Source organism: Scomber japonicus, chromosome 19 (assembly GCF_027409825.1).
Source record: "Scomber japonicus isolate fScoJap1 chromosome 19, fScoJap1.pri, whole genome shotgun sequence".
In the NCBI taxonomy this organism is placed as follows: domain Eukaryota; kingdom Metazoa; phylum Chordata; class Actinopteri; order Scombriformes; family Scombridae; genus Scomber; species Scomber japonicus.
Window position 1 is genome coordinate 15386611 of NC_070596.1, and position 12627 is coordinate 15399237.

General features: G+C 39.4%; 3 protein-coding genes across 3 annotated transcripts; 1 reads left to right on the forward strand and 2 right to left on the reverse strand.

The window, feature by feature from the left end:
* Positions 1-102: 102 nt before the first annotated feature.
* ess2 (ess-2 splicing factor homolog) lies at positions 103-4586 on the reverse strand. The gene is made up of 10 exons (XM_053340147.1): positions 4265-4586; positions 2971-3139; positions 2663-2746; positions 2253-2422; positions 1807-1924; positions 1561-1694; positions 1336-1438; positions 1106-1215; positions 894-1009; positions 103-799 (listed from the first exon to the last, which is right to left on the reverse strand). The coding sequence occupies exons 1-10, from the start codon at positions 4406-4408 to the stop codon at positions 520-522; spliced, it is 1428 nt and encodes a 475-aa protein (XP_053196122.1). The 5' UTR covers positions 4409-4586; the 3' UTR covers positions 103-519.
* Positions 4587-6196: 1610 nt separating this feature from the next.
* LOC128379832 (homeobox protein goosecoid-2) lies at positions 6197-7304 on the reverse strand. Its single transcript, XM_053339474.1, is given in 5 exon segments — positions 6197-6274; positions 6561-6796; positions 6887-7140; positions 7142-7266; positions 7269-7304. Coding segments are annotated over 5 exon segments (729 nt in total).
* A 3053-nt stretch (positions 7305-10357) lies between these two features.
* On the forward strand, positions 10358-12476 carry LOC128379833 (uncharacterized). The gene is made up of 2 exons (XM_053339475.1): positions 10358-10592; positions 11672-12476. The coding sequence occupies exons 1-2, from the start codon at positions 10358-10360 to the stop codon at positions 12373-12375; spliced, it is 939 nt and encodes a 312-aa protein (XP_053195450.1). The 3' UTR covers positions 12376-12476.
* The last annotated feature ends 151 nt before the right edge of the window (positions 12477-12627 follow it).

The following is a 12627-nucleotide window of genomic DNA, read 5'->3' on the forward strand; positions in this document are numbered from 1 at the left end:
TCCCCCAAAAAAACATTTTCAACACAAAACAGTGAGATTAGAGGAAACTATTTCAAGGTAGCAAAACGTCACATTGAGTCATTTCTATTATACAGAGACAAAACACTGACATATGACGTCTCTTATTAGCTGGGTGTTGAAGCCCCAACAGCTGGATTACAATTACAAAATAAAAATACAGTCGAGTATGTGCTGCTGGGTATGAGGCAGGGGTAATTAAAGTTCATAAGAGTGGTAACGGTTGAACAAGAAACAATAAAAACTTGATTCTGAAAACTTAAAATTAAATTAAATAGAATCTGCTCAAGATGAATTTCACAGTGAACTACATAAATCCATCTCTGCAAAAAATATAACAAATAAAATCCTTACAAATTCTTAAATCCAATGTATGTTCCTCTATCCAGTTATCCAGCCGAAAGATGTGCTTTGAAAACTTAGTATTGAAAGTCATAATTGAGTTCTCCACATTATAAGAAGTGTGTTTTTGTACAATCCCAGTAGAGAAAAGGGTCCCTTTTAGAAAAAGTCAGAGGCTTTCCGCCTCTTTGGAAGCTGCAGCAGATTGTCTGTGAGTGAAGTGAGGTCCTGAGTGCTCGGCGTCTTGGCTTTGTTTGGCGTTGGTGTTCCTGAGGGAGTGGATGGGCCACCGAAGGGAGACTTGCAACCAAGGACTGTGTGTGAGGGCGATGGGGTGTAACTTGCTCTTAGGGCTTTGTCCGTGTACTTGCTGGATGTGCGATTTACAAGCCTCTGCAGGGCGGGGGTGAGGGCTGGACTCAGACCTTTAGGCGTTAGACTGCAATACAAAGGTTGATGTAGTCAGTTAATGACTTCACTAAAAAAACAGCGTGGTAACTTTCTTAATAGTGGAGACAGTCAAATGTCATTACCTTGCAAGGTTCTCTGTGACCTTTCGCAATGCCTCCTGCTTCTTCATACGGTTTTTAGCAGCAGCCTCGTTGGCCATCTTTATACCCAACCGCTCTCGTCTTCCTGGCTCTGGAATCTTTGAGAAAAAACATTGTTTAAGACTCGACATTTTACAACTTATAACTTCAACGTAATGGTTTACAAATCATTACAGCTAATGAAACTTCATTACCTTAAACGATGGACCATGGTTCCTCTCAACATATGGGGTGTCTGATCCATCCAGACGAAACGGGGTGCTCTCGATCTCACCCCAAGTCATCAGAGGTGACTCAGCTACACCTGAGAGGACACAAAAAACAGACTTCAAAACTCTATTCTCCTACTTGCATCATTAACCCATGTAGTTTTGTTTGTCTCAGCTCTGTTACAATGTTGAAAAGGATTTTCAGACTTGCTTACCAGGAGCAGGGGAAGGTGATCTTTCAAAGCCATATCCATTCACTGTTGGAGAATCATGTGGGATGAGCTCTTTCCCGTCTGGGCCAACTTTCCCCTGTTTGAACTGTCCAGAAAACATGATCGATCAGCCACATGATTCAGAGATTAATGTAAATTACACAAAGTAGCTTTCCCTGATGCTACATCATGCATTTTGTGACTATATATTATATTCTTCTAATTTACCTGTGCATTGAGAGCTGCAGCCTGTTGAATCTGGCTCTTGTTGAGAGCTTTGCTGAATGGGTCGACAGTGAAGCGCGTGTTCTTATGAACTACCTCCCTTGGCTTCTTGAAAAGAGCATCGTCATCTTTAACACCTAATTTAAACAAAGAGAAATTCAATTCCACCCTTCACAGAACAGAACTTTATTTAACTTCATGATGTGTTTTTTAAGCCGCCTTGAATCAATCCAAGTTTGGTCCTCTTACCCTCTGGATAATACATCAAGGCATTCTTCGCTTTGTACTCCCATGTTTCCAGTCCAGCTTTGGTACATTCAAGAGCTGCCTTCTCTATTGATGGTAAGGCAAGTTTCTCCTCATGGCGCTGGAAAATAGTATTGAGTGTTTATAAATGTTATCCAAGTGTAGACTAGGTGTGTGCCATCATTTTAATAAACATCTAAATGACAATAAACAAATGCTTTCACCAATACAAATACTGATAATGTCCCAATACTGACTTGGTTGGACTTGGTATCAGTGACAATGATCAGACATGTGGTTTTCTGTGCAGGACCAAACTACAAACTACTACTACTACAAACTTTTAATAGCCACCTTTCAAGGCTACTGGTGGTAATTGTTTGATACTCAAAAGTAGATTTTGTTCACTTTTTTTTTACACTTGGATATGTGAGCTTCTGAGTACCAACCTGTTTGAATTCAGCCTCAGCCTCATATAACCAGGCATGCTTGAGTTTCTCCTTGTCTTTTGCCAGATCCATTATCTGTTCAAATGATGCATTATCCTCGCTGGTATTTTTAGCGAGGAAGCGATCGAGACAGGGCAGCTCTTTCTCTTCCTTCTCATCATCCTTGATCTCTAAAATACAACATCAATAGAAATCAGGTTAAATTTGTATCTCCACTTTTTAGCGTAGAACTGCCAAACATGTTCATTCATAAGACAGAGGAGAGAAGGAGGAGAAAAATGTACAGAATGTGACATGATTTAGGTCGGTTTTAAAGTTGGACACAGGTCTGTGGGTTCATATGAGTACACAGATAAACATCTAATCATAATATCCCCAACATATCAATACTAAGAAAATGAGATACTTACCACCATCTATAACTTTGGTGCCACGAGTGGAGGAGGGGGATCCTGCATGACCCACTGGTGTTTCAAAACTAGCTGGTGTCACATCTTACACACAAAGAGGGTGGAGAAAAAACCCAGATGTAAAGCATGTTTATGGGACCCAGAAGAAATGGCTAACAGATACATTCTATACCTCACATAATATATCATCACTAGCTAATATAATCAATCAATTCTTACGTTGAGCAGCAAAACAAACACAATGTTCTTTCCTTCTAGTAATGTATAACAACATGAAAATACAGTATATAATTCAATGTATTACTCACAGGGTGCAGATGATCGTGGTGTAGACTTTGTCAGAGATGATCCATATTGGATGGATATCTCTCTCATTCTCCCAAGGTCTCCATTTTCCTCCGCATCAATATAGTCCATCTGTGCCTGCAGTTTAGTCACATCTGGGAAGAAGTCCCTCTGGATGATCTTCTCTAAACTCTGATGGACAATAACACAATGGACATTCTTTTTTTTTTCCACTCTCAGTCTGATATACTTCATAGCTTGCTAGAGCCAAAAGCAAATCAAGGTAGGCCAGAAACTAACTATTATTATTCCTCTTGATCTCAATCTGTAGATGATCTGTAAATGACACTCACAATTTCTCACAGCCCAAGAGAGGACGTGTACACATTGTTTGTATTTAATCCAATAATTGCTTATCAAGATTGTTTATTTGATTCAGTTTCAGCTTTACAGTGTCATGTGATAGAGCAGGATATTTTTGGACCCAGTATTACGATATCATTACCCTGATGAAATTCCCCAAGAATATTAAATCAAAATATTGCAATTGCCCAAATCCTGGAACATATCAACCTAATCTTATATCTTGATACGACTCCTACACTGATGTACACTGATGAACACCGGGCACTTAAATGGTACCTAATGCAATCTAATTCACTCAAATACAGCAGCTCTGCTTTAAATTCTACATTTATGAAGTTTACACATTTTCAGTTTTAGTTAACATTGTCAAAAAGGTGATAAGTCTGCTTTATGTTTATTATTAAGGTCATAGTGGGAGATAGTGGTTATTAGGGTGCATTATATTGACTAGTGTTCCTAATATTTTGCCCCCCTCATGTATGTTAATGGAGTGGGCAAAATATTAGGAACACCAGTCAATATAATGCACCTTAATACATCACCACCACCAACTATGTCCTTAATAAGAAAGCAGAATTACCACCTAACTGACAATGTCAACAAAACCTGAAAATGTATAAACTTCATAAGTGAAGAATTTAAAGCAGAGCTGTTGTATTGGATTGAATTAGATTGCACAGATGTACCTAATAAAGAGGCCAGTGAGTGTATATACCACCTTAATTTGTTCCTTAAAAGAGGTAGATGAGGGCGATGAAGAGTTGTTTAGTTAATTATTCCCCGATTAACAACAAAACAAGCTCAAAATCAAAAGCAATACTTGTACACTGAATAGTGAACCTGTTAAATTGTTTCTTAATCTAGTGTTAGCAAACGCAGCACTGACTGTTGTGATGCCTGATAGCTAGCCCGTCCCCGCTTATTTCCGTACCATACACATCATTTAGCTACCTCAATGTACTGCTCTTCATCGAGGACCTTTCTCGTCTGCTTCTCCTTTTCGTCCTCGGGCTGCTGTCGGAGAGCCACAGTCGTGACCGATGCGGGGACGAGGGTCCCGGACAGTGCTTTCCTCACGCTGGCGCTGCCCTCCATTGTGGACCAAGTTAGCCTCCTCGGCTAATAGCTAACCTTCTACGATAAAACAACCCCCGAATGGAAAAAGTAGGTGGGTTCTGTATTTAACAAATGTCGCTTAAATGTCCAATCTTATCGTCGAAAAATACACCTTTAAAACAGTGTGAAGTCACCTACTGTAACCCTTCAGCTAACTTTTAGCCACCCCAGAACAGCAACACACAAACAACGTCGCGATTACGTACTATGGTTACGTACAGTCTGAATAGGTACGTCACAGGAAAAAAAAAAAAAAAGGTACGTCACAGGAATTTAACTATTGCTTTGCTTTTGCTTTGCTTTATTTCGAACATGTATGAGTAACACAAAAAAAGTAATCTGAGAAACAAACAAACAAACAAAACCAATGAGAATAGTCAAAACAAGACAATAGTCAAAACAACAATAATAATGTGAACACATGTCCGAAAAGGAGTAGGATGAAGCATATGCCTCCACTATTCAATTAACAATCTGTCTTCTCATACATATTTACATATTTACAAAAACATAGAAAATAAAAAATAACAGAAAATAAAAATATATTTCCAGTATAAAAGAAAAAATGTAATGTTTTTTTTTTCAACAGTATAGTTTCCATGTGTTTTCTAGGATGTGAAAGAACTATGATTTTACTGCCCACATCTTCTGTTATTTTTCTATTTATGTAGTTTAGTTTAGTTTAGTTTAGTTATTATTACTTTGTCTTTATTGCATTATTATGCCTAATTGTTTCTGTTGTTGTATTATTGTCACACATGTTGTAAGTGACACTTTCTATAAATAAAGCAAGGCGAGGGGGGGTACATATATCCCATTATTTGTATATATATAAATTTCATTATAACCTTTTTTAAAACATTGTGTTGTATGATCAAAGGGTCAGTTTATATTTGTTGAATACCTTTCAGTGCTTAATTGGTCTGATCCACTCATATGACTAAAGAACACAGTACTGTGCTATGCCATGTAAAACATATCTGATTATATTTTTGAGCCTCTAAGGGTTCCTGACCCCCACACTGATACTGTTCTAACATGATATGAAGACTTTTGAGATAAACGTTGAAAGTTGGTGAAAGCCTTTTCACCAACTTTCAGAGTTTTGAATTGGTATGACACTTCAATTTGTGCAGTTTGTGTTCATCTGGCATAAAAAATGAAGTCCCTCCATCTCTGAAAAGAACTTTATTTGTTCTCAAGGACGCTTTTTTTCACAACAAGTGCAAACTAGATGCATTTACAGACTCATAATTTAACCTTCAGAATTAGCATAATAAAATTCAGCCTGTCTCCTATTATTCACTCAACAATCAAATAATTTGACTGACAAAAGTCCCATGTTTGTTTTCTGAATGAAAAAAGTTTTTTGCTGGCTACAATATTTCATAATAATAGCAAGCAAATGTTCTTGTATTTATTTAACTCACACACACACACACACACACACACACACACACACACACACACACACACACACACACACACACACACACACACACACAGTCACTTTTGGGGACATTACATAGACTTCCTGGAGACTTTCTCTAACCTTAACCTTAACTTTACCAATGTCCCAAAAATCAGCTTTTTCCCAACTAGAGAAATAGCTTTTGTCCTCAATTGGACAGTCCATCCCCAATGAAGTCTGAAATTTGTCCCCAAATGTATCCTTTGACAGATCACACATTACACACACACTTCTGGACACAAAGCTGTGGTCCATATGTACATTACAGTATACAGTCCATATATACAGTTCTAAATTTAGTTTTCTGTGTGTCCCACAGTAAATGTAAGTCGTTTCTGGCGCCTCCACTTTGCTCTTCGGTTTTTAAACCAAACCTTAACAATAAAAAAAAAGATAATGTTATTTTTTTATTGTTTCAGTGATATACTATACTTGTATTATTTGACCGTTATATATTCACATACACATAAACAAGTAGAACAACACTGGACATCATTATCAAACATTATCAACAAAGGCATATAATTAAAACATAATAAATTGAAATCATGTGATCAACTTGCACACATCTTTAGTAATATGGAGAGATTAGAATTTATTTACCCATCTATCACAGTACTATTATTTGTTGAGAAGCTGAATGTGGCTCGGCACCCTTACCTCTACTCTTTCTTCTCTTAAGTGAGTCCGTTGTGCTAGTTTTTCCCTTGTGTTCACATCTGGATACTGGTTCTGCAGGAACAACTCCTCCAGTGCATCCAGCTGCTCCTCAGTGAAAATAGTGCGGTGACGTCTGGTCCGCCTCTGCATCTGACCGGAAGACTGCTCTTCTCTGTGAGCCTCTCCCAGCCTGCATGGGTCCGAGAACAACGCCGTGGGCCATCCATACTGACAGGCTGCAGGCAGGAGATCTGAGTGGAAGTTAAAATAATGTAAAATGAGTCAAAAAGAGTTTTAAAACTGACTCTTCTAGGTTTTGGTCTTACCTTCATGCATGAAATCAGTCTGGAATATGTCTCCACAGTGGGAGCAGTAGCAGCAGCACAGGCAGGTGTGATGAACAGTCTCTGTTTGGCCTCCAGCAGGACTCACTGCCTTGTCTTTTAGTCCAACACCACTTGTTCCACATGACTGTATGTCCTCATTACTATTAGGGTATTTTCTCAGAATGTTTTCAATAGTGAAAGGAAACTTTTGTCTCTCCACCCTCATCAGTCCATCCATCTCCAAAGAAACTCTAGTATAACAGCGTCTTGGATACTGACACACAGCTCTTTTTTGATAGTTCAGGCTCTGCTGCTCTTCTCCCTCTCCCCTCTCTACAACAGTGTGTCAGACCCTTATAGTGAAATTGGGAGGCAAAAAAATAGTAAAACTATAATCCCCCCTATGGACCAGACACATAAAACGGTTGAAACTTAATTCCTAGCTAATCTGGGCAGTTTTGTGAAGAGGTTAGGGAGGACGGCAGATTCAGTTAATCTTACCTCATTCCTTTCTCAGAAAGAAATCAGATTTCACTGCATAAAATGAGAAGTGGAGAGCTCCTAAGATCCTTATTGTTGAGGTTTTAGAGAAAAGGGGATTGCTTCGTATTAGAAACCTGGATTTAAAGATGAACTTTTTTTTTGGTGTGGCCAGAGACTTGTGTATGCTGAGCTTGAGGACTGGCTGTTGAATTTATTTCATAATGTAGTTTTATCATCAAATGATCATGAAATTAATGGATATGTTCAGTAAATGGCACACGTTGGTTGTTCTAATAGCAAGAATGCACGCAAATGACATGTTTATTAGCCAATTGCAGATCAAATGAGGCAATCATCTTATGTGTGGTGACAGTAATAGATTTGTATGTGTTACTCAATACAAATACACTCAAATAATTCAGAGGTCTCTGCATGTAGTTTATATTCACGATCATGCATCATGTGTCTTATCTGTGTGGTGCAGTCTCTTCAGTCTGACTTCTCTGACAATGTGCACAGCTGAGGTAAAGCTATTACAGGTTAAATTCATCCCCCCAACAAATCCTGTGATTTCATACAAGGCAATACACCTTTTTTCCCCCACAGAGAATTAATGGATTTCCACAATCTGTCTTAAGCTCCTCTTATAAGGGCTTTTGAAAACAGATAACAATAAACACCATCCCATCCTTTTCACTTGGGTTTAATAGCAGCCAGATTGTTGATGTATAGTTTGTGGAGCATGTGAGATCATTATCTGCAGTTATTGTGGTTCTCAATAGAGGGAATTGTACCACATCCACATTGGTTCAAACAGTTCAAAATTCATTACTGGGGATTAGAATGATAAAGGCTCATTTTGTTGTTGTAAGAGCAATATTTGGTACAAGAAGGGAAGTGAAGAAAGCCACCACTGCCTCCTGGCTGATACAGTTGTTCTGGATGTAGAAGCAGTTTGAACTGCTGTTCTCAATGTTAAGTGATATTCACCTGAAAATGTTAGTAAACTTTACTATTTGTGATGCATCAGGAATGATTATATTCTGCATGATTTTAAAAAGGCCTTCAATCTGAAGTGACATGTAATGGGAAATGGACAATACTGAGCCTGAGAAAGTATTTTGATTTATTTTGTCCTCTTTTACTCTCCAGATACAAAGTTAATGCTACACTGGTCTAGATATAGAAACCAAAAAATAAGCAAATCCATGCTCGGTCGAGACTGAAAAAGAAACTGTAATTGCTTCTCTGCTTCATTGTGGTGTGATGCTGTAGACAGCAGCAGTAATTTCTGCAAAATATTGCATGGTTAACATGCAGAATTATGGTTGTTCTGCTGTCGCTAGTGTGTGAGATTCTTTTCATTGTGATTATCAGTGACTTATGTGCTCTTTAAGTTATGTGTTGGGATCCAACATATCAAATACCAGGTCAGGAGGAAAACATTTAAAACATGACTAATAAAGGATACATGAGTACAGTTCAGACAGGAGACACATACACACCTACACTGACTGTTGATGAATGACCCGTATGGCATCAGACTGTTCACATATGAAAAAGCTCAGTGTCTCTGCTTACTCTTGGACCAAGGCCTAAGACCTCCTGGGGAATCGGAGATCGCAGCTGTGTGACCAGGAAATGCAGAGGATCAACCTCCCTCTCTGTGTTTACTCCAAGCTTGCTTGTGAGCTTGTGCAGGGAAACACATTAACTGCTGAAAGCTCAGAAAAAAATTCTGATAGTGATACCCTGGGGACTTGAGAGGAATCAAGAAAACCACCCTGTTGCAGAAACCGCATATCGAATAGCTCTGTAAAAACAGATGTGATGGTTTTTTTCTCTCTCCCCTGAGATCTGAAAATGAACTCAAGGATCTGGTGACTATTATATTTGGCTCCATAATGTTTAATTATTTATGTATGTTGATGCTGTTGCAATTAAAATTAAGACACTGACAAGAGAATAATAAACATATATCCTACATATACAGTAAGTTGTGTTGCATTTTGTTTACCACACGTACACATATCGGTCATTCTTTGAACTCTTGTAGTTTGCTTAAATCTTTAAATACTTTCAAACCCAACTAAGACTATTGAGGCCCCCAAAGAGTGAATTTTCCTTCTTGGATTGTTTCATTCGGAGGGTTTATAAAGAAAAAAAAATATTATATGACATTATTAGATTATTAATACTGAAGCACCAGTGTGTAAGAAGGTTACTGTTGTAGCTGTTGCAGGTGGAGCTAGTAGGGTTGGGCCCCTCCAAAGGGTTGCCAGATTGACTTGAAGGGTCGTGAGATGATTAATAGGAGAGGAAAGAAGAAAAAATAAAGTTCTGATACACACATCCATTTTCAGCTTCTGGTCACTTTCTCTAATCTTTGATTTTTGGTGAAACATTGGATCATTTGAACATTTATTGAAATTAAACTACAAAAATCACTATTTGTTGGAGCAACTCATAGTAGACATCTGAAATGTGACTCTGATTACACATCGCTTTATGTCAAATGTCAAAAGTCAAAAAGGTTGGAAATCACTGGTTTACCTTTAACAATGTGTTGAAGATTAAACATATAGGCTATTATCCATTGTGTCAAATCTTCATCTGAAAAGTAATTAAAGCTGTCAAATCAGTGTAGTGGAGTAAATGTACAATATTTTCCTCTGAAATGTAGGCTAGTGGAGTGGAAGTATAAAGTTGTATCAAATGGAATGGAAGTACCTAAACATTGTTGCCACACAAATGTACCTAGTTACTTCCCACCAATGGGACCCCTCCTCTCCAAGTTGGGAACCATTGAAAAGCCTCCAACAGTGTGATTTGCTGCCCTTAAAAGCTGAAGTGAGACCTTTAAACCCTGAAATGTAATAACAGATTATGGGAGCTTATTTTCTTTATTATCCTCACAATGGAGCAGAGCATTAATAAAGGCTACAAAGGCAGAGTGGCTCGTGCGCCCCCCTGCGACCAAAGACTATAATGACAGCGCGCGGCAGGCAGCTCGCGATAACTCTGGGCGGAAAAGGCGGGAGAAGACTCTGCCGCTTCCGCGTGAGCGCAGCACAGATCCAACACCGGAGCAAAATGGACGAGAAGTTAATATTAACTGTATTTAATCACCCAGAGCTATACAATGTCACTCTTCCCAATTACCGCTGCACGGAAAGTCGGGCACATGCCTGGAGAAACATCAGTCTGGTGTTGGGTCTCCCCTGTGAGTATTTTTTTTGTTTTTATTTAACTTTACTGACACATATTATTTGCTCAGACGTTGTCGGAATGGGTGACTAAACAGCCAGAGACGACTAAACGTTAGTTGAATATAAGATAATAGAGGTGTTTCACGTGTCTAGAGCTGATTATGTGTCACTTTTGTATCTTTTTATCCGCTCAGCCCGTTGGTGTGGATGCAGCGGCTGATACCGCACCGTGCTGGCGGTAGCAGCCGCGGCCCGCACGCTGTAGGCCGGGCAGAGGAGAGGAGAGGAGAGGAGAGGAGGCAACATGCTCAGTGCAGCGGAGTCACTGCTGCTGTGTCGTATGTCCGTCGTCTCGCTCGTTAACACACCGTAACGACATTTCCCGGTGGCCTGATGGTCTTTGTGGCCTGACGTGTCGTGAACCGTCAACTTCACCAGCAACAATATAGTGAGCAAGAATGAGTTGCAGGATGCCCGGACCAATCAAATCCACGTATGTAGTGATGACGGGCAACAGTAGGATTTCAGTACCAAAAAACAAAACATAAGAACGCTGTCTGTGGCTCTGCTGTATGGAGGGCTCAGCTCCGCCCCCACTGACAGAGAGGAGAGGAGCAGCTAATGTTCACCCTCTGCTATAGTTTGCTGTCACTTCGCATTGTTGCTCTCTGCTCTCAGGAAGGCCAATATTCAATGCGGGAATACTACTACTTTATTCCGCCTCGCTGTTCTGTATGAAAGATCTGGACACTGAATGGGGACAGATGACTGGACAATATTGTTCAAATTCATATCATGTTAAATTTACAAATAGTAGGCTATAAACAAACCAGCACATTTCAAAGACTAGAAGAAACAGATGTTCTCGATGTATGTTTCATATAATATTTTTCTGTTGAATCACCTCTGATGAAAAATGACCACACAATAGAATCAATGAAATGCACCTTTTCTCATGTGCAGCTTTTATAAATGTCCACTTTGCAGACTGCTCCATTGTTGTTATTTACTCATTAAACAGTCCTTTCAATTGTTAACAGACTGCAGAATTTTGATTTCTTGCTTTATAAACTCTGATATTTTACTTTTTCAGCTGAGGAGTGCAAAAGAAAATGGAAGAACCTGAGAGACAGGTATCTGAAAGAAGTCCGAATTGAGATCAAAAGTAAGAAACAAGGAGAGGTCTTGCAGAGCAGATGGAAATACAGACAACTGATGAACTTTATTGCACCCTTCACTGGGTCCAGAAGCGGAGTGGCAGACATCTGCGGTAACAATGACGATGACCACGACAACCCTGACAATGAATCTGGCTGTGTGGAGGGAGAAACCACGTCATCCGAGACAGTTAAGACGCCGCAGTCCACAATGAAGGCACCATCGAGTCCAGCAGACCTCAAGCCCCAGGTAGCGTTTGTGTCACAGCTTCCTTCAGTGTCTCAGGACTCACAGATGACCCAGCTCACTGTTCTGGCAAACATGCCGTCAGGTCCACAAGTGCCCCCTGTCAGCAAAACTGGACGGAAACGTCGTCTGATGCAAGAGTCACTTTCACCGTCTTCGTCCCAACGTACACCATCCCCTACTAAATGGCTGGTCAAAGACAATGGCTCCTCTTTTCCCAACAGGCCTCGGGACGAAGACGAACTGTTTCTGCTGAGCTTCGTGCCCGCTCTTAAGCGACTCGCTCCGCAGAAAAGATGTGAGACAAAAATAAAAATCCAGCAGATTATGTATGAAGCAGAGTTCAACATTGCACAGCCAGAGAAACCGTCGGATTCAGAAACGCGGGACTAGGCCAAACTGACTTTAAAAAAGAAATTACTTAATTGTATTTTCTGAAAAAACTCTTGCACAAAATGAACAAATTAATTTTTTTACAGCGCAAACTGATTGAGTTTGAGGTACATCCTTTTTCATGTGAAATCATTAACAATAGAGAATAATAAAATGTAATTTTTGAACATATTTCACTAATGGGAAAATGGATTGTTTTGGTGTTTTGATTTGCATAGACTGGTAAGGCCCTGATAAAAAAAAAACACTTAT

Bases quoted from the DNA above. Each gene is read 5' to 3' on its own strand.
- ess2 (XM_053340147.1), bottom strand. From the start codon at position 4,408: ATGGAGGGCAGCGCCAGCGTGAGGAAAGCACTGTCCGGGACCCTCGTC. The intron at 1,695-1,806 runs GTAAGAGGACCA...TGTTTAAATTAG, and splicing joins CTTGATGTATTATCCAGAGG to GTGTTAAAGATGACGATGCT. The intron at 800-893 runs GTAATGACATTT...TTTGTATTGCAG, and splicing joins GTCACAGAGAACCTTGCAAG to TCTAACGCCTAAAGGTCTGA.
- LOC128379833 (XM_053339475.1), top strand. From the start codon at position 10,358: ATGACAGCGCGCGGCAGGCAGCTCGCGATAACTCTGGGCGGAAAAGGC. The intron at 10,593-11,671 runs GTGAGTATTTTT...TTACTTTTTCAG, and splicing joins TCTGGTGTTGGGTCTCCCCT to CTGAGGAGTGCAAAAGAAAA.